Here is a 22,336-nt window from a genome sequence, read left to right on the forward strand (position 1 = left end):
CAAAAATTTTAAAGACCCATTGGTTTGCAAAATTTGAGCTAAGAAATATGCAGGACACTCAAAAATTGGCAAAACACACATACACACTCAATTTTCATGATGAGATTTTGTTAGCATAAGATTTATGATAATTCTTGGATGGTATTTTGAATGCTTTCTAAGTTATATACCTTATACAATCTTTGAGGCACATACTTTGGAAAATCAAGATAAACAATGCATGATCAATTCATGAGTTTAGGTATGATTTTATTCATATTTTGATCGAGGATGATCAAAAGCTAAGTTTGGGGGTATTTGATATGCCTATATTTGTACATATTTTCATACCTCTAATTTGATGATTTTGGGTAATAATGTTTTTGGAATTAGCATGGTATTGCACTAATTATGATGAAATTGTCTTGCAAGATGATTCGGAACTTAATTATACAATTTTAAGGAGGAGTTCGATTTAATTGATCAAAATAATCATAGATGAGGACCATGCAGCAATGATTCTCTATGATATAGCCATGAAGGAGAGAATCCATTGAAATCGGATTTGATATGTTATGCACAAAAATCGGGAAATTTCCTGTTTTGATATAGTTCCCGTATTTTGGGCATAACGTTTTACCTACAACTCGAATGGAGGTGATTCAAATGGCTAATTAAAGCTAAGAAATAGGGCTGTAACTCTTGTGTTTATCACTCAACCTGATTTCGCCGCCAACCAAGTGAAATTCGAGTTACAAGTTTCGGGTCTGGCAATTGGCAATGAAGAAGAGATAGGAATTCAACTGAGATAAAGACTAAGTGACTTAATTTGTGTTGAATTAGGAGTTTGCATTGAGAAAAAATTGAGGGGAGGCTGACTATAAAAAGGACCATATACTCAAGGCAAAGGGGCACATCCTTAGGGAGAATTCAGCAGAGAACAGAAGAGGAAGCAGTCTCAACACATTAGAAGAGAAAAGGAAGCAATTTCAGCATGCGAGAGGAGAGGAAGAATCTGAATTCAAGAGGGAGAAAGGCTTAGTTGCTGCACTTGTCTTCTACCTTCAAAGGCTAAAGTTTTCTTGTTATTCTATTCATTCTTTGATGTGTTCTTGCTATGTTTCCCCTTTAATTTTTTTTTTGAGTATGTTGAATTTAATGATGTCTAGTTAAATTCTCTTAGTTAGGGTTTATATGGATTTTGATCTTAAGATTATATAATTATTTGTTTAATTCAATTCAAGACCTTTATTATTTGCATGAGGAATTTTTTATTGCTATGCTTAATGCTTTAAAAGAATTGGCCAATCCTTTAATGATTTGATGATTCATGCATGACTGACCAAAGGATTGTTATTAATTACATCCCTAGGCAATAAAAATCGCATGATAGACTATGATATCGAAAGATGATTAGCTCATGTGTGGGAATCAAGGAAGCTTAGTGAGTCAAATCCCCTTCTACGATTAGAGGTTTCCAAAGAAATTAATACTTATTTTTCCTTTTGACAACCACTTAGAAATTTGATGGTAGAATTGGATTAATAAAGGATTAACATGACTTGAGAAAACTTATTAATTAATTTAGGGAAATCCACCATCACATGCAAGTAACTTTAATATATCTTAGGGTAATTTCGGTCTTGAGTTGGATTAAATAGATAATTATATAACCTTGATTTAATGAAATTTAAACCCTAGCTGCATTCATCCATCAATTCAGTTTCTATTAAATTATTGGATTTGCATTAATTCTTTTAGTTTTTATTCATTCAATTGATTCACGAGTTCAACTTAGGTTAGTTTAAAATTGATTTGATATTGTGATTTAGTCTCTGTGGGATCGACACTTTTCTCATCATTATACGCACATTTGACTAAGGTACACTTGCCTGAATTAACTATGCATAAATCATACAACAATTAGATATAGAGAAAGCCTATGATTTGGTTGATTGGTAGTTTTTGGTTCAAGTCTTAAGGCAATATGGGTTTGGGGAGAGATGGTGCAAATGAATATGGGGATGCTTAAAAACTTGTCATTATCCAGTGTTAGTAAATGACACAGTAATGGATTTCTTCTTTGCGAGACGTGGTATTAGACAAGGAGATCTTCTATTTCCTTTTTCTATTCACATTAGTAGTGGATGTCTTAAGTAGACTCATCTTAATTGATTCAAGGTGCCTAATTTGGGGTTGGAGAGTGGGGAGAGACAACGTGCCAGTTAGGGGTGCAACTTGCGTGGGCCTAACCCAAGCCCGAATCAGCCCGACTTGAAATTTTACAAGAGATGAGCTTGGATTTTCGATCATCGGGTTGGGTTCGGGCCCAAGAAGTCAGGCCTTTTTATTTTTCAGGTGGGGCCTGGGCCTAGCCCTTAGGTATCCCAAACCTAGCTCGAGCCAGGCCCAACTATATATATATATAAATTTTGCATACATATTTACATATATACACATTTATATACATATTTATATATATACATACATATATCTATACATATTTGCATAAATGCATGCATACATTTATAATTTTAGAGCAGGTTCATTAGTCAACCTGAGCCCAGCTTGGGCCTAAAACCCAACTAAAGTGCATTAAATTATAGTGTGGACTGGGCTCGGGATGGGAAGATCGGGTTTGACCTTGAGCTTGAGCCTTAAGCCTAAATTTTAGGATGCAACTCAACCTGCCCGACTTGCACTAGCCAGTAACTCATTTACAATTTGTAGATGATGCCATTTTGTTTTACGATGGAGATGAGTTAGATTGGATTAGAAACCTAGAATGTTTGGTGCAACTTTCTGAGTGTCAAAGCTTAAAATCAACTTTGACAAGAGTTGCATAGTTGGGATAAGTATAGATGATGGGGAGATTGTGGAGTGTCTAACATTTTAGGGTGCAATGTTGCTCAGTGGCCTTTAACTTATGTAGGATTTTCTCTAGAAGCAAACCCAAAAGAAAAAGGATTCTAGAATCTAGCCTAGCTGTAAAAAGAGACTGGCCAACCGGGAATTGGGAGTTGGGACAATGAAAAACATTTGAACGGATGAGATGAGGGAAATTTGACAATTCAGTGTCACATCTGTGCTTCTAAATCAGCTAAGAATCTAAGATCATGAATCATGTAATAACTGGATCGGATTAATTTATTTCCAATAGCGTTTCTAGCTTCTGGTTAAAATTAATAAGGTTTCTAGCTTCTGGTTAAAATAATAGAGTAATTAATTTCCAAGATACTATCTTATTTCGTGGAGTTTTTTATTTCTAACGTACATATCCGACATATACGCAGAAATGAACTGAGTCAGAAGAAAATAATGATGTGACAAAAAAAAAATAGATGCTAGGTGGCTCAGTTAATAAAGTCAATTCATGAATCCCTTCGGCTTCGGTAAGGGCAAATATCTCAATGTTTTATTTAATAGAGATATATTCTCAATGCAAGGTTGGAAAAGATTGTTAGAAGGGTGGATTTCCCTTAACTGAAGCCGGTCTTATAAATATCAAATAAAAGAATCATGAAATTTTCAAACCACAAATAATAAATAACAACAATAACAACAACAACAACAACAACAATAATAATAATAATAATAATAATAATAATAATAATAAGTCAGAAAAATTCCTGATTAGTACCCTGTACTTTTAGTCTAGTGCTACTTTAGTTTCTAAACTTTAAAATGTGACAATTTAGTATCTAAACTTTCAAAACATGATAATCCAGTACCTAGTGTTAACTAGCTATTAACCAGCGGTTAAATGGCATTTGATAAAAACACAAATGTCTTCGAGTATCATCTAATTTCTTTATCAACCATCCAAACATTGACAAAAAATTAACAGTCTCCAATCTTTGTCTCTTCTATTCAAGAAAGTTAGGGTCACCAGAATGCCCACTCAAACGTGACTCCAACTTTCTTGAATGGAAAAGCAAAGATTTAGGGCTGTTAATTTTTTGTCAACGTTTAGATGGTTGATAAAGAAAATTAAATTACACTTGAAGGGCATTTGTATCTTTTTCAAATGACCCTTAACGGCTGATTACCAGCTAGTTAATGACATACTGAATTGTCACGCTTTAAAAGTTTAGATATTGAATTGTCGCATTTTAAAGTCCGGGGACCAAAGTGGCATTAGGGCCAAAGTACAGGATACTAATAGAAAATTTTCCCTAATAAGTTTGTTCTAATCTGCTCACTTGTTTGTCATATCTGCGCTTTACACATAGATCTCTTCTTTTCTTTTGTTTTTTGTCCAAATTAGCATAATTTATAATATTTGTTTAAAATTTATTCTCCTATAAAACAACTTTAAAATTGGAACTGTGGGGGGGGGGACCTTTATTCTATTGATCTTTTTTCTATATTTTATTCTTTTGCTAAGTCTCATGTTCCATTGAACATTTCAATCTATCTAATCAAATGGGTTTTTAATTGACTGTTCAAGTTTCTAGACTTTCTTACAGTAATGTCAATTCTCAACATTAATCTATTGTATTACTTAGGCTGTGTTTGGAATTATTTGTGTTAAAAATAAGTGTTTATAGAATAATTGTTTTAAAACAAGTGTTTATTTGAATAAGTATTTTCAAGTGATTGTTTTTTAAAATAAGCACTTGTTTCATATTGAGCATTTAGTAGTCTTTTTTCTCCAATAAACACTTAAATAATCATTTGTAATTATTTTGTCTTTCATTTTGTTTCAAATTTTACAAAAACACTTTTATAAAAGTACTTTAAAAGTACTTTTATAAAGTACTTTATGAAAACACTTTTATAAAAATACTTTTAGAAAAGTAATTTTACAAAAGCACTTTTACAAAAGTACTTTTATGAAAACATTTTTTATAAATTCACTTTTGTGAAAGCACTTTTATAAAAGTACTTTTATGAAAATACTTTTATGAAAGCACTTTTATGAAAGTGGTTTTATAAAGACACTTTTATGAAAGTGCCTTTATAAAGCACTTTATGGAAGCACTTTTATAAAAGTGCTTTTACAAAAGCACTTTTATAAAAATACTTATACGAAAGCACTTTTACAAAAGTACATTTATAAAATTAATTAGTGATAGCTTTATAAGTGCTATTTTTAAAATTCAACTAGGGATAACTTTGAAAAAAAATTGAATGAGTGCTTATTGTATAAACACTTCAAAAAAAGCTTGAAATTTGGGCTTAAAAAAATAAGCCCTTATTTTTAAAATAAACACTTATTTTAGGCTTATTTCCTAAACACCCATAAATGTTTAATGATGTGATCCTAGCCCAAATAAACACTTATTTGTAAGCACTCTCAAACATGACCTTATATCCTTTCTATTTGATTTGGTTTTCACTATTAATATATTCTCCTTCAATTTTCATATATTCTAAATCATAACTCCTTTGTCCACTTGTTGGTATCATGTCTCCATCATATATTTTCCTATCAATAATGTCCCATAACCCCGACCCCGTCTATCATTATCTACTTTTATTTTTCATTAGTTGAAAGATAATCTTGTCTAAGATTCACCGTCCAACACTCTAAGGTACACAAGAGTCAAGGTTGATTGATCAAAGCTCTTGTTTGAGTTTAAACTTCAATTTTCATTCAGTTTTGTTGAGATTGTTCTAAGTCAGAACATTTCTACTAAAAACATAGGCGAGGGGGTTTTGGGGAAAGAAGAAATGGTGCAACTTCTAAAATAAAATTAGAAGGTTACTATTTTTAGTTCTATAGAACATTAAATCTGCCATTTAGATGTTAATCCATAGATAATGATAAGTCAACCATCTGAAAATATTCATTTAAATTTAACCATTGGATATGGCAGGGTGGTGTTATTTTTTTTCTTTTTCTTTAGTATTTGGTGATACGTTATAAACATTTCATTTAATCGATCGTTTTACGTACTAATGCCAATATCAAATACAATATTGTTCATATTTTGAAACAATCAAAACCAATCCCAATCTATTAGTAATCGGGACTGGTGAAATGTATTAAAGAAATATATTAATACATATTTCACTGGGGTGGCCTGACATGCCTGCATCTGTTTTTAAACATCAATATTGACAATGAAAGCAAATTAATGGATAGATTTCTTTTGCATGTGCAAGGTTTAATAAACTATCACCTTCTCACTGAAAAACATATATTTAGTCTGCAACTTGGCCTGGATTGTATAAGATTCTCTTCCAGAAGAGGCTTTATATGACAATATAATTGTATATATATATATATATATATATATATATATATATATATATATATATATATATATATATACTAGCAGGGCCCATGTGATGCGTGAACTTAACATTAAGCGATAATTAAACAATAGAAACAGATAAGAGAAGACAATTTTTTATATTTTATATTTTATACACTACTTATATATATTTTTTATAAGTATTGAAAAAACATGCAGCTATCTTCAATTTTTTATTGTGATGGACAAAAGATGTTGGTCTAATGTATTATTTTTTTTCAAAAATACCCATTTTACCCTTACATCTATCAATTTACATGAAAATTTACTAAAATACTCTAAAATAATTTTTCACTTTTAATTAATAAAAATCTCTGATTTAAACCGAAAAGAATAAAATAACTTTACTCTATAAAAACATTAGGTCTAGTGAAGTTTCGAAGGGTAAATCTGGTGTTTTAAATTATATTAAAAGATTCCCTAATAAGTTGAAAGGGTAATTACATAATTTATAAGTCTTTATTACTGGAACAAAGATTGAAGGGAGGTAATTGTAGGTCTGGTAACTATAGGGGAGATTTTTATATTTTACCTTGAAAATTTATACAATTATTGAAAATAAATTTATAACAAAAATACAATAATTACAATAATTATAAAAATAGATTAAATATTGTAAATATATTAAATTAATCAACAACTAGGGTAATCTCCAACAATAGTTTAATATCTAATAATTATTAATCAATAAATTATAAAAAAATACATAATTTCTGAAAATTCATTTATGAAGAAAATATAATAAATCCAATAAGTATAATAAATTAAATTTCAAAACTTTAAATAACAATCATTTATACTTCAAAATTGTTGAAGATTTACTATTAACTAACAAAACAAAAATAGATTTATATATAATTATTGAAAATATACTTATCACAAAAATAAAATAAATAATTACTGAAAATAAAATAAATATTAATTTTAGTATATATAAATGTATAATAGATATAGATAAAGATTTTAAAACTATTATCAATAAATATTAATTTTTCTGAAAATTATATTCTAGAATTATTAATCGATATGAGTGAAATAATGTTTTTATTATTAGTACATTTATAATTGCAATTATAATTCTTTTTTTAATATCTATTAAAAATATTTCTTTTGAAAGTTATTACATATTTTTGTTTTTTGGAAGAATAAATACCTATAAATTATTAAATCTATTTTCCAAATCTTCAATAATATTTAAAATTTTTAAATTAATTCATCTTTTATAGTCTTATTATAAAATAATACTAAATCTATTATAATTATTTTTGTGTTTTTGGATAATTTCTTAAAGTTATTATATAGTTTTGTTATTTAATCTACTTCTTATTTTGTGTATAATATTTCAAATATAATTTAGTTATTAAATTTTTTGATATTTAAAATTTCATTATTTATAACATTATTTAGTTATTTAAAGAAGTTTGTTATTTAAATATTTAAAGTGTTAATTATATATTAAATTTAATAATCCAGAAAATTATAATTTATACTATTATTACGTAATTTTATTTTTAATTTTGTAAAATATAAAATTATTATCAATTTGAATACTATGGAATCTATTATAACTATATTTTTATTTTTAAGAAATTTTCTTCTCAAATTTATTTTATATTTTTGTTATTTTAACTATTTAAAATGTAGTTATGTTAGACATTTGGTTATTTAAAGTATTTTGTTATTTGAATATTTAAATAATATTTAAAATATTTAAATGTTTTTGTTATTTAAATTTCATTTAGTTTAAAGTTGTTACATAATATTAAATATTTTGTTATTTAAAATATTTATTTAATTGTATATAAATAAGGGTAAATCTCTTAAACTACTCATACTGTTCACAAAATTAACAAACTATACCCTTATTGTTTACATATTCTCTTAAACTACCTTCAAATTTTCTAACAATTGTCTAACACCTCCCTTTCAGTTAATTTTCCACCACACTCCATTCACATGTGACATCACGTGAGTGTTAATTATTTTAAAATTCCTAAAATGCCCTTATTGTTCATTGGCGCTATTGGAACACCATCACCGGTGGCAATTACAGTGACGATGGAACACCACGACCACCTTGATGTCTCTAAAGAGACAGCATGACCTGCTTTCTAATTTCTATGTTCTAACTAGGACTGCTAAGCACGTCCATGATCTCAGCTGAAAGGAGGCAAACCCATATGCTGCTCATGGGCTCTGCTCTTCTTAAGTAGAGGCTCTGGCGAAGACCAAGCTAATGATGCCACCACCCATGAATCGTTGGAACTGGAAGCTGAAAGACACATCAATGACGTTGTTTGGATTTCCTGGTACAGAATGATACTATTGCCGGATATACAACCTTGGTATTGAGATAGCAACTCACCTCACCCGTCTTTCAATCCAACATGTCATTGCCAACAAACAGAGATCATCAATTGATTTAAATTCTGATGTCTGCCTACTTAGTTCCTAGTGCGCCCTCGCCCCCACCCCCTCTCTCTTCTCTCTCTCTCTCTCTCTTTCTCTCTCTCTCTCTCTCTCAGTCTCTCTTTTACTCAAATGGGACTTTCTGCTCACTGACTCTCTCCCATTATACTCTATCACTCCATCCCCTTACTCTTCCATCTCTACCTTCTTCTCTTCTTCTTAGCTCCCTCGAAAAAATAACAAAAATAGGGGATAAAAATGCGATTCCATCTTCTTCTTCTAATTCTCCTCTACATCCTTAACAACCACCGCATTACCGGTAGACCACTCCGCATTCCGGAATACCATGCTTTACTATCCATCAAAACCGCCATTTCTGACAACCCCCAAGCTTCCCTTTTGAATTTGAATCTCTCCACCAGCCATTGCACATGGACCAGTGTCTCCTGCGACTCCTTCAATCGAGTCGTTTCTCTTGATCTCTCCAATATGAACCTCTCTAGCATTTTGTCACCTGATGTGGGCCAGCTTCGCAACCTCATCAACCTAACCACCGCTGCTAAATTCTTCTCTGGACCCGTCCCCTCAGAGGTCTCTGACATCTCCGACCTCCGTTTGTTGAACCTCTCCAATAATGTCTTCAATGGCCCCTTTCCTTCTGAGTTCTCTCGTCTCAAGTTGCTAGAAGTTCTCAATTTGTACAACAATAACATGACTGGAGATTTACCTATCGGTGTGTCTGAGATGCCCAATCTGTGACATCTCCACCTTGGCGGCAACTTCTTCTTTGATGAATCCTGTCCAAGTACAAATGCTGGGAGTTCCTTGTGTATCTAGCACTTTCTAGAAGCGAGCTTGGTGGTACTATACCACCCAAAATCGACAACTTAACCAAGCTTTAGTAGCTCACCTCACGGAATTGGTTCGATTGGATATGACCAATTGTGGATTGTCCAGTGAGATTCCTCCTAAGCTTGGTAAGCTTAAAAAATTGGACACATTGTTTCTTCAGGTGAATGGCCTTTCTGGGGGTTTTACACCCGAGTTAGGGCAGCTGAAGAGCTTGAAATCAATAGATCTCTCAAACAATAAGCTTACGGGCAAGGCATGGTCGAACAACATGCCTTCAACACATTGGCGATGGTCCCCGTCAAGAAGCAAGAGATCATCGATGATCTCACTTTCAGCAAAGGCAAAGGTTATTACAAGAAGATTGGCAAGGCATGGAAGCGGGGATATCTACTATACGACCCTCCTGGTTGGTCCACCATGATCGTTGCCATGGACAATCTCTTGTACTCACGATAAGGTTAGGTCTCAAAAACAGAATAGGCCTGGCGAAAAGGAGCCTTAGCTGATCATTATCCCTACAACTTATAATATCCTTTCTTGAGGTCACTAAGAAGATGCTCAATGAGAAGAGGCCACCGAGAATGGAGTCGTGTTCATTGAGTAGAGAACAAGGGCAAAATGAACTGGTCTACACAGCCAGTTGGGTTTTATTTTGAAATTTTGATGATTAGTGAAGGGGTAAATTCGATATTTCATTTTTTTCTATTAGTGTTTAATGGCGTGTCAATTGTCAGAAAACTTAAGGGTAGCTTAAGACAAAATGTAAACGGTAAGGGTACAGTTTGTCAATTTCATGAAGAGTAGGGGTAGTTTAAGAGATATACCCTATAAATAATATTCTTTTTAATTTTTAAAATTATTATTATATAAATAACATTTAGATAACTTTGTTGTTTAAAGTTTTGAAATATTATTTAGTTATTAAATTTGATAATTCATGAAATTATAATTTATATTGTTATTAAATAATTTTATTATGAATTTTATAGAAATATAAAATTATTAATAATTTGAATATTATTAAATCTATTATAATTATTTTTTATTTTTAATAGATATTTTAAAGTTATCACATAATTTTAGTATAATATTTAAATTTTTAATTCAAAATTTCTTTAGATAGATATTTATCTTCTTAATTATCTATTTTAAGAGACAAATAAGAATTAAAGATATTTAGGAGAAAGTGGGAGATGATGGTGTCATGTTGCTAGATATCAGATTTCTTTCTCTATTTGTTGCTTGTAAAAACGACATGAAATAAAAGGAGCTAGTGGGTCATGTTGCTTTTCTTTATCTATTTGGTTTAATATATATACATATTAATGGGGCCATGTGCAATGTACAGGCTTTGTCAAGGGAAGGGGAAGTACAATCCTTATTTTTAGGTTGGACAGGTTTTATTATTTTTTATTAATTTGTGCTAATTATTTAATTAAGCATGACAATAAGATTGTCTGTTTTTTTAATTTTTTGTTCCACAAACCAGACTTACTTCAATCTATTTGACTAGATTAGATTGAAAATGGGGCTTCATCAAATCATGAGATATGCCCACAACTGTACTGTTCATTCCAATTGACACATCAAATTTGGCTTTTCGTCCAATTGACTAAAGATTAGGATCTACGGGTGGATGGTCATGTGCTGCTCTCTCCGGCGAAGATCCTATATATTGAATTATTAATTCACCCACCGGGTTAACTTTGCTCATAATATTTTCAACACCAGGTCAAATAAGTAACGACAGGAGAGGAGGGAGAAAAAGAAAAGAAAAGAAAGAATCCACAGGCAATTGATTTGAGTGAATAAACAAAATAGGATTTTAAAATTTTTATGACTGTATATATGACTTTAGGGTATGTTTAAATCTTGTGGGCTCGGCCCATAGGTATATTTAAGTCTATTTTAATATTATAGTTTATGATTAAGTCAATTTCTAAAAACTCAGGGTATATTAATTTAAGTCTTTTATTCTTAAACTTACTATTAATATTAGTGTGAACACTTGTTAAATTCTGTTAATTCAATATTAACAGTAATTTAAATTTAATGCACTTTAATTAAATTTTGTAACATGTTAATTACAGTAATTTAAATTACTGTTAATTAAAATTACAATTAGTTATGACTCAACCCGCCAACCCAAGAGCCAACTTGCCGACCTAAAACGCTTCATCTTCTTGACCCGACATACTGCTATGGTGTTTTGATCGTCAGAACGATCACAACAGTGTGTCAAGTCGATGCTCTAGCTCACCCCAAGCTCATGTGGATCTTGACATTCATCCACACCCTGCTCCATCGATAATTCAGTTTTCTAGAGAATGTCGGAGGTGGACATTGGAGCCTCTTCCACTTGGTAATGAGCTAGCTGTACTACAAGTTTTCACTGATGACCATCGACTCCTCAGAAGTCATTGCTTCATGTTCCAAGTCCGAAGATTATCAAAATTCAAGCATACCCCTCTCCATTACTCGACTGAATCAATGAACATATCTCCTTGACATGAGAGAATTTATTTTAGTTTACTTCTTTTTTTCTATTACCATAGATAAATTTAATAATAAAAATAACCCTATTGAAGCCCCATGCCATGCACAACCATTGTGAAGCCAGATTTAAATTCTAGTAAATTTGAATAATTATTCATAATTTCTGGTCCTTATATATGAAGTGGACAGAGTGTAGCAACTAGTCTATTATGTGAGCAAGGTCCTACACGTCACTGAGACTAGGTATCCCAATATCGAGAAGCTAGCATTTTCACTAGTTCTAACATCCCACAAACAACGCCCTTACTTCCAGACCCACACCATTGTAATCCTTAACCTTGAGGTCTGTGAAGGTTAACAAAATGGGCAATCAAGCTGAGTGAGTATAATATCCGATTTAAGCCACGCCCAACGATCAAGGCAGAAGGTCCTAGCAGACTTCATCGCTGAGTGTACGTTTAGCATGCCAACCCCTGAGGTTAAGGATCCTATGACTACCTCGGAGGCCATTACCAGTTCAACACCCGACCTAACGTGGGACGAGGAGCCCTGAACCCTCCATGTGGATGATTCTTCCAACCAATGCGGAAGTGGAGCTGGACTAATTTTCTACGAACCTAGAAAAGTGAAACTAGAGCACGCTCTTCGATTCACGTTCTGAGCTTCAAATAGTGAAATTGATTATGAGGCATTGATAGTTGGGCTAGTGCTGGCAAAGGAGGTTGTACAAAACATCTCGTGGTGTGCAGTGACTCTCAACTACTGGAGAATCAAGTGAATGGGTAATATGAGGCTTAAGAGCCCGTCATGTTAACCACCTGGCCAAGGTCAGAGAGGTCTTGCCTGACTTCCACTCTTGGTATATCTAGCAAGTTCTGAGGTCCTAGAACACTGAAGCTGATGCGCTTTCGAAGCTGGCTATTGCAACGGACATCATGAAGAGAATGGTCTACATTGAAGACCTACCATGACCTAGAATAGAAAGGGTGGCAGAAGAAGTCACTCCTGTTTTGACTGCAAAACCAACCTGGATCGACCTGCTCATTGATTATCTACGCTATGGGACACTACCAACAAAACGAAATGCAACTCGGGGGGTAGAGTGGTAGTCAGCTCTCTATTTATCATTGGCAAGCAACTCTATCGCAAGTTGTTCACCCTCCCCTACTTGTGGTGCTTGCGACCAATAGAAGCAAACCAGGTGCTACGTAAGATCTACAAACATCTTTGCGAAAGACACTTCGGGGGTATGGCGTTGGCCAAGAAAGCTCTAAGACAAGCCTATTACTGGCCCACAATGAAGATGAACACAATGGAGTTAGTTTGGAAGTGTGGAAAGTGTTAGCGGCAGGCTAACATACCACATTAACCCGCCACTGACCTAAGGTACCTCACTAGCCCGTTGCCACTCGCATAGTGGGAGATAGATATTCTCGGTCCCTTCCCACCTGTGACCAGGCAGAGGAGGCTCTTGGTGGTTGCAATGAAACATTTAACTAAGTGGGTGGAAGCCGAGTTGTTGGTATCCATCACAACTTGCAATGTCCATAATTTGTTTTGGAGGAACATCGTCTATAGATTTGGACTCCCCAAAGTACAAGTAATGGACAACAGGAAATAGTTCGAAGACATCAAGTTCCAAAACTAGTGTGTCGAGATGGGAATCTAGCAAAACTTCACCTCAATGGCCCATCCCCAAGCAAACGATTAGGACGAAGTGACGAATAAGGTGATCCTTTGCGTACTAAAAGCTTAGATTTCCCAAGCTAAGGGTTTGTGGGTGGACGGGTTGCCTAGTGTTCTCTGGGCTTATCGAACTACTATAAGGATGGCGACCGATGAGACTCCTTTCAACCTGACGTATGAGGCAGAGGTTGTCATCCCAACCGAGATCAAAGTGCCGATCTTAATCTCTAAGATGTACAACGAGGAGGCTAACGAGGACAAGTTGTGCACTAACCTCGGCTTAGTGGAGGAGGTCTGTGACTTAGCCAACATTAGGACCACAACATACCAACAACGGTATTTCAGTACTACAACACCCAATTTAAATGATGACAATTTCAAGTTAGCGACTTGATACTTAGGAAGGTTATGATACCTAAGCCCAGTGTAGGAAAGCTAAGTCCAAATTGGGAAGGCCCCTATAGAGTACTCAAGCTGATCCGCGAAGGCATGTATGAACTTGAAACATTGGAGGGGAGGCAAGTACCCCATGTGTAGAATGTTGATAACTTAAGGAGATAACTTATGAGGAGTTCGGAAGTATCGAGTTGTATCCACAAGAACAAAAGTATAACCGCTCGCTACGGTGACCTAGTCAAACGAACAGGGGGGAACCTAAACCACTTTTAGCTCTAAGGTCCCCTACGCTGACCTAAAAGATGTTGGCAGCTCAACACATCAGCAACGTTTTGACTTAGTTGAAATCATAAGCCTAGCTACTTCGAGATCTAGGCATAGGTGCACCTTAGCAACATAAGATCGTGTTTTAACACTTAGCCCATTTTCTAGTGATTGAAAATAGAAGGCGAGAAAAAAGGGCATAGTAAATGCAAAAAAGTCAATTTCATTGAGTAATGTAAAAGTACATTGTAAATAGGTCAAAAAAAAATGAAAAGAAGAAAAAGAAACAAATCTTTCTAAGATCGCTAGGCTCGAGGTTCAGTGTATAACATATATATAGGGGGCTCCAAGAAAAGAGGCAAGAAGTTTAAATATCCACAAGCTCCTTGATACCTACGTTGTTGACCCCATTGCTGCCAGTACTAGCTCCGTTGTCTACGCTGCCCTCAACTCCCCCACTAACCTCGTCTTCCTCCTTGGAGTTAAGCTTCTGATCGACATGGGTCAACATCTCATCGGTGCACACTGAACTCTTTAGCTTTTCCAAGTTGAAGCCGGGGCACATCGGGGCCACTAGAATCCGATATAGCTTGAAGCCCTAACAGAAGGTGCCTATCCTGAACTCCTCTCTCTCCTTTAGAAAGTCGGGTGAAGTCTTGAAGTCCTTGATAGCACGATTGCCGTCGAGGAGTTTCCCTTGAAGCTCAGCAAGCTTGAACTCCATCTCTCGTAACTCGCAGCCTCTGGCTTTTAGCTCGTCGGTCAACTTCTCAAGGGCGCTTGCCAGGTTGGAACTCTGACTTTGCTCTTGGACAATCTCAACCTTCAATTCATGGACAAGACAGGTAGATCATCCTAGGCAAAATCATTTCTCCACCACTTCCTCCTCAAAAACTTGGGCTCTAGTAGCTCCCTTCTCAGCTTACCCTAGTAGTGTGTGGGCCATGGTGTTCACCTTAAAAAAATAGTGTATCAATAGCAAGCTAAAATTTGGCTAAGTATGAAGGAAGAGGTCGGGTACATACCACCACGAGGCAGCACACAAGCTTCCCGCCTAGTTCGTCGGGGTGCGACTCACGGTGCTCTGCAACCTCCTTCGAAAAGATGGTCTCCTTGCTCTTTACTAAGGGCTGTCTAAAAGTTCATGGGAAGTGGCCATGACGTTCGAAGTAGTGGTTGCCTCTACCCCAAGCTATGGAAGAGGCTCCTCAGAAGTCCGAGCAGCCTTAGGCTTGAGCAAGTTCCCCTTTAGCCATTCCTCCTCGACGAGGTCAACCACCAACAGAGCTTCAGTTGCACTCTGTCCAATGGGCTCAGAAGTTACGACCTAAGGAGCTTCTTGGGGAGTCTCCTTCCTCTTCTTTTTACTCGTAGCTTGGAACAACCTAGAAGTTGGCATGCCTGACATGCATCCTACACGAGAAGTCCAATGATAAGTAAAGACCAAAAGGAGAAAGAAGTATGCTAGAACTTGAAAAGATGACCTACCTGGAGGACTCAGCCCAACCTGGATCAGCTTTTCCTTGGTCAAGAATTCACTCAATTCTGACCTCCTCTCCACTAAGAGCTGCTCCCTAATTTGCATCCATTTACTCATGTATCCTCCCCGGAATCCCTAGTCCCCACTCTCTAGGTCTTGGAGAACAACCATCCACCATTTCGGTCGAGAAAGAAATACCTCCTCTTCTAGTCTGGTACCTTGGAAGAAAAGTTGTGCAGCAATTTACACCTAGGCTGGTAGGACAGGTAATAGCTATACATCTCAGGAGTACTAGAGGGATTTCACTTTATGTGGCATATGCTAGTGAAGGTCTTGAGAACTAGGGGAAGCCAACATGGTGACAAAAGAAGATGGTGCTGACCAGAGTCCTAATAGAATTGGGGTGAAGTTGATCTAGGCTAACATTGAAGTAGTTCGGTACATTGGGAATAAGGGGGTGAAGGGGGAACCAAAGACCCGCTTTCAAGGCCTCCTTGAAGATAGTGACCTTGTCATTTTCATGCTCCCATGGGAAATGCCCAAGGGTAAGGGAATATTTGAACTAGTCTGGTATCCTATACCAGTCTACAAGCTCGTAAATGTCCTTGGCAGTTAGTTCAGTGGAACCAAACTGATCTAGTATCCTTATTGGTACATTGTCATTCCTGGGCTGAGGACCCCTCCTCGGCCTAGCACGACAGACCCCTCTCTTCCCCGGACTCGACATCCAACATGATAAAAGCAAAGAACAAATCAAGGTGGACTCGACATCCGCCTAATTCACCGAGATGCTACTCGTGAGTGAAATGGGCCCCTGAGGATCCTATTAATAGATAGTTGAACCGAACTATGGACGGTTGAGATCAATAGGGTCCAACAAGTTCCCAAGGACACGACGATTCGTACTTTGAGGCAAAATCATTTTAGTGCATTTTTTATGCCTATGCGACCTAATGGTTGCGAGGCATCCACGCGTCCCTGCCCTAGTACGCTATCTCGTGCCTAGGCCAGACCAATCGAACCAACTCGATCAAGAGCCATTGGTTGGACTATGATCGAGTATGGAACTCAAACCATATCACCTCGGGTTAGGACTACTACCTCACTGGATTAATCACACTGGACTCCAGTGTGGAGGGCAATTGATGAGGGGTAATTTAGTCATCCAATGATATCACGACACGTGGCTTTATAGAACAGTGGAGTGACATCTCAACACCACATAAGCAGACCTTAGGAGCACATTGGACACTTCATAACTACCTTGATGACCTCTGCACCACTCTGGTAGGTCAAACTGCGAACAACTAGGCAAGACCTTAGGTCGGTGTAAGAGGCGACCTACTTCCACTGATCTGAACCGACTCTGATTAGCGACCTTTTTGACGTGTCGAGCAACCTTCCCCTTAAGCGGGCTATTACCTTTGAATTCCCCGAGATCACAACGCCACATCAGAAGAGCCGATAATCACCCCACCCACTTCGTGTGGGATTAGATAAATGTTACCTACTTAGGCGGAGTCCACCTCCATGTTTGAAACCACCTTCGAACTAGACGAGCTGAAAATCTTGGACATGTTTCATGAGGCTTGTGACAACTCGCCTATATAATAGCCTAACCTCCAACCTCATAAGGTATGCACGATTTAGTTCAAGTAATTCTCTAGCTCTCTTGCTTTCTTACAAAACAACTACCACCTCGCTAAATTAAGCATCGGAATGCCTACCCCGGGTTAAGCTATCCAAACACTTTAATAATCACTTTCTTACAGTTCGACTAGGCGACCTGCTTAGTGTAACGTCTGAACTGTCTACCAACAGGAAAACCAGTTTGCGCATCATAAGGAAGTTTCCTTCTTTATCACAATTATAGAACTTTGATGATGTGGCTTAATGGGTTGCATGGGCAAGGGAAGGAAAAAAAAAGAGAGAATGAATGAAATAATAAGAGTCCAAGAGACTATGGTGAGAGGTTCAAGGAAACATCAGATAAGGGGGAATGGGAGAAAGAGAGGGTGCTGACATGGGAGAAAGAGAGAGAAGGATAGAATAGATAAAATAAAAATCACTAAAATTAATAAAATATAATAGATAGTATATATATATAATGTGGATTGCATAACATGTCAAGCAAGATTACTAGGCCCTCTTTTGATGGGCATGGTTCATTTATTAAATGGGCTTTTAATTTAGCATCACAACCAACATGGCTGCTATTTGTAGCCCAAAGTATAGCGTAAACTAGGGGTGAACATGAATCAGACTTCTTACAAATTACGAGTTATTTCGATTTTGATTTTCTGAAACTCATGAGACTAATCGAGCTTACATCCCATTCAAGAAAGGAGTTAAAACCCATGAAATTAGGGGGCCTATGCCTAAATGGAGACCCAAGACCCGAATGCATTAAGAATCCAAATCCTCTCTCGATCACTATTAATATTTCTGCAACTTTCATTGGTTTGGACCTTAGGAGATTTGATTACCGCCTACTGCACTCGACACTAACTGCTTACAATATTTAAAAATAATTAAACATAAAATAATAAATATTTGAAAACATATTAAAAAAATAGTGGCTTAACCAAAATTGTAGTGGGTATACAGTGGAGTGGTCACCCATTCTGATGGCACTTCTGTCTTGGCATATCTCCATTCTATTGATCAGAGATTCAAGGCGCGTCCCGAAAGTAGGTGGTGGGTGTTGAGATCCTACAGGATAACAAATTACCAGCTTCCGGCTCCTCCAATTCCTTAGAGCACGATGCTTGAAGTTGCAACGCTTGTGGTGAGTGCTCTAGCTCCGATAACACAAGTGGTATGTGAAAGATTGGCCTCTTTCCTGCTGCATCGTGAGATTAAATTAGATGACAACGAGAAGGACATGCTCAAGTCGCTGATGGAGACGATGACTCGTATACAGAGCTTGACGGAAAAGATAGATGGCTGGCAAATATATCGAAAAGAGGGGAGATCTTGGCTGAGAGACCTTAAGAGCGCAGCCTATGACACGAGTGACCTCCTTGAAGAATTGCCGTCACATGTATGCAAAAATTCTTTCAGCGGCAAAATCAAAAGCACCGTAGAAAAGGTACGCAAAGGTCCTACTTACAGAGAAACCCTAGAACGTATTGTGAGGAAACTAGATGAGATTTCAAAACAAATAAACAATCAGCCGGAAAACAACGGAGATCATCATAAAGCGAACCGGAGGTCACAAACAAGCTCCTTTACTGGTGAATCCCTTGTTCCTTGTAGAGAGGATGTTAAAAGGGACATAGTAGAGTGGTTGTTATCTGGCGACTCAAGTAAAGGAAATGTTTCCGTAATATCATTAGTAGGTATGGTGGGTCTAGGGAAGACAACCCTTTCCCAGCACATCTACAATGACGAAAATCTAGAGCACCATTTTACAAGTAAAGCATGGGTTTCTGTCGGCAAAGATTTTAATTTAGATAGACACATCAAATCGATCTTACACTCAACAGAGTTTTGCCCTTCTTCTCAAAGGGAAATGACTGCCACTTCTACAGTTTCGACGGGAGTGTCTGATAATGGCTCCCAGAAAGAAGTAACTGCCACTAAGTTTTCAGTTGATGCCACAACGGATACACAGGCATTACTACTAAAACTTAGGGAAGTGATGAAAAATCAGAAGTTTTTTCTTGTTCTAGACGATGTGTTGAATATAAAACCTGAAGATTGGGATCCATTAATAGCTTCATTGAAAGACGGAACCAGTGAAACCAAAATTCTAGTAACCACTCAGAGTCAGAAAGTAGCGACGATGATCACGGATGGTAATAGTACCATTTTATTGAAAGCATTACCTCATGATGCTTGTTGGTCATTGTTTCAAGGGGCGTTTGCAAACGAAAGGACATGTGCAAAGATAGGCTCGACCTTGCGTAAGAAAGTTGAAACCAAATGTGCTGGTCTCCCCCTGGTAGCGAAGGTCCTCGGGCGTTTCTTGAATTCCAAAATTACCGAGGAGGAAGACTGGACAGATATCTTGAACAGTGAATTATGGGACCTGCTTGAAGACAACAATGAGATTTTTAGGGCTCTGTGGGAAAGCTATCTAGCCCTTTCTACACAGGTAAAGCTATGCTTTACATATGGTTCCATAATTCCTAAAGGTTCTGCGTTTGACAAGGATAAACTAGTCCACTTATGGATGGCGGAAGGGTTTATTTTGCCGCAAGGAGAGAGAAGAATAGAAAATATAGGAAATGGTTACTTCAATGATTTGTTTTCTAGGTCCTTCTTTCAAAACACAAACAATGGCGCCTATGGAATGCATGATCTAATCCATGAATTTGCACACTGGCTCTTTCTTACGGAATGTTTGAGAATTGAAGACTCAGACTCTTCGGACAGGCTTGTCGTTGATTCAGGCGTACGCCATTTGTCAATACTTTGCAAAAGTACATCGCCAAAAGTTCTTGAGGAGGTCAGTTTCTGCGAGAGAATAAGAACAATCCTACTGCAATGTGGTGGTCATCATAATAACATTCATAGTATCCCTTACTCTCTGGGTACAGAGTTCAGAAAGTTACGCGTGTTAGACTTAAGTGGTGCTCAGATCGAAGAATTGCCACAGTCTATTGGTAGTGCGAAGCAACTCCGGCACATTGACCTCTCAAATACTCCAATCAAGAAACTCTGCAAAACTATTTCTAGACTTCCCAGATTACATAGATTGAAGCTCAAAAATTGTGGAAGCATTACTTATTTGCCGAGCATGAAGAAATTATCTAGCCTAAGACACTTTCATCTAGACGAAAAGCTTCAGATATGTTCCATGCCAGAAGGAATTAGTCAATTAACCAGCTTGGAGACGCTTTCTCACTTCTTTATGGGAACGGGGGATGGACAAAAGATTGAAGGGATGAAAAACATGACGAATCTTCGAGGATCATTGTGCATTTTAAAGCTTGAGAGTGTCAGTAATGCACAAGAGGCTACGGAAGCAGCACTGGATAATAAACAGTATCTTGAGGAATTGACATTGAAGTGGAACTCGCAACAGTTATTAAATCCCAATTTAGACGTTGTAGACGTCCTAAGGAGCCTTAAACCTCATGAAAACCTCAAGAAGCTGCATATATCTGGGTATAGTGGCAACAGGTTTCCACAATGGCTGGGCGGGTCAAGTTTCTCCAATCTGGTGAACGTTTCCTTATGCAACTTCAATAATTGCACAGTCCTTCCTCCGCTAGGACAGCTCCCGTCCCTCGAATCCCTCAGTATAAATAAAATGAGGAATGTGGAGGAAGTGGATAATGGATTTTGTAGAATACAGCACCCAGGAACGGGTTTCCCATCTCTAACGACACTACAATTTGTTGACATGTGCAATTTCGAAACGTGGAATGGTGTACAGGAGGGTGACTTTCCTAAGCTTCAGAAGCTTATAATTACCAATTGCGCCAGGCTACTTGAACTTCCAAAGCTCGTATGGCTCGAGTTTGCTGAAATTAACAACTCCGGTTTACTAGAAAGTTGGAGAGATCAGCGGATGAATAGGCCATGAAGTAAAATTCCTACTTATTTTGAACTTTTGAAGTTGGGTTTTCCGTACGTTCTTGAGGTATGACAAATCTTGCTTTTCTCTGTATGCATGGTTCTAATTAATCATAATTTTTCTGGAAGAGAAACAATGGTTGAAGCACACCACGAGCTAAACTCGCACACTTAGATCATTATTATTAGGGGGGATTCAAACCATTGAATCGCCACCGAAAAAGGGGGATAGTTGATATCTCAGCCGGACAAGGGGGAACTCTTTGATGTATAAACCTTTAAGATGTTTTAGTTTAAAATGAAAGTCTCATCAGTCCAATATCTTTTGGGGTCATGTATACTACCTAAGTTTTTTGTCATTCATCATCAAAAGAAGAGAAAAATGTTCGCACATAGTGGTAAATAGGTGATATAATTATCTTATATATTTTATATATATTAATACGATTAGTCTATTTCATTTCTCACAGTTGTTAGTGATTAGTCTATTTCATTTCTCACAGATGTAGAGGCTCAAGGCTATGCCCCGAGGCTCGTGTCCTTTCAATGAGCCTCTGTTACTTTTTTTATTCGATTGCAACATCAAACGGCTGAGTGCTGTCAGTGTCATTTGACTCATTTCAATGAGCCTCCATTTCTTTTTAATTGATTGCATCTGTAAACAATGAAATGTTTTTTATTACTTAGACGATATAAATATTGATGTCTTTATATTTGATGGCATGGATAATGAGCCTCTGCCTTTTCTAGACAGTGAAATTTTCGTATTGGCTGATTGTTAGTCTGTTTTTTATATAAAGTTTTTTTTTTTTTCATAAAACCGAGTTGGAGATTAGCTATTTTTGGCACCAGTTTTATCATCTGATGTGAATGATGTGTTTTTATAGATTTTAACATAAAACACATCTGATTCAATTTAAATCTTAATGTAATTATATATATTATAGTATTTATAGATTTTAACATATAAAATATCTATAATTAT

General features: G+C 36.4%; 1 protein-coding gene across 1 annotated transcript; it reads left to right on the plus strand.

The window, feature by feature from the left end:
• The first annotated feature begins 18,574 nt into the window (after positions 1-18,574).
• Positions 18,575-22,110, plus strand: LOC148803074 (putative disease resistance protein RGA3). Its single transcript, XM_088902657.1, has 2 exons — positions 18,575-21,418; positions 21,855-22,110. The coding sequence occupies exon 1, from the start codon at positions 18,590-18,592 to the stop codon at positions 21,359-21,361; it is 2,772 nt and encodes a 923-aa protein (XP_088758783.1). The 5' UTR covers positions 18,575-18,589; the 3' UTR covers positions 21,362-21,418; positions 21,855-22,110.
• Positions 22,111-22,336: the final 226 nt, after the last annotated feature.

Source organism: Nelumbo nucifera, chromosome 1, assembly GCF_055504915.1.
Source record: "Nelumbo nucifera cultivar China Antique chromosome 1, China Antique-T2T, whole genome shotgun sequence".
In the NCBI taxonomy this organism is placed as follows: Eukaryota; Viridiplantae; Streptophyta; class Magnoliopsida; order Proteales; family Nelumbonaceae; genus Nelumbo; species Nelumbo nucifera.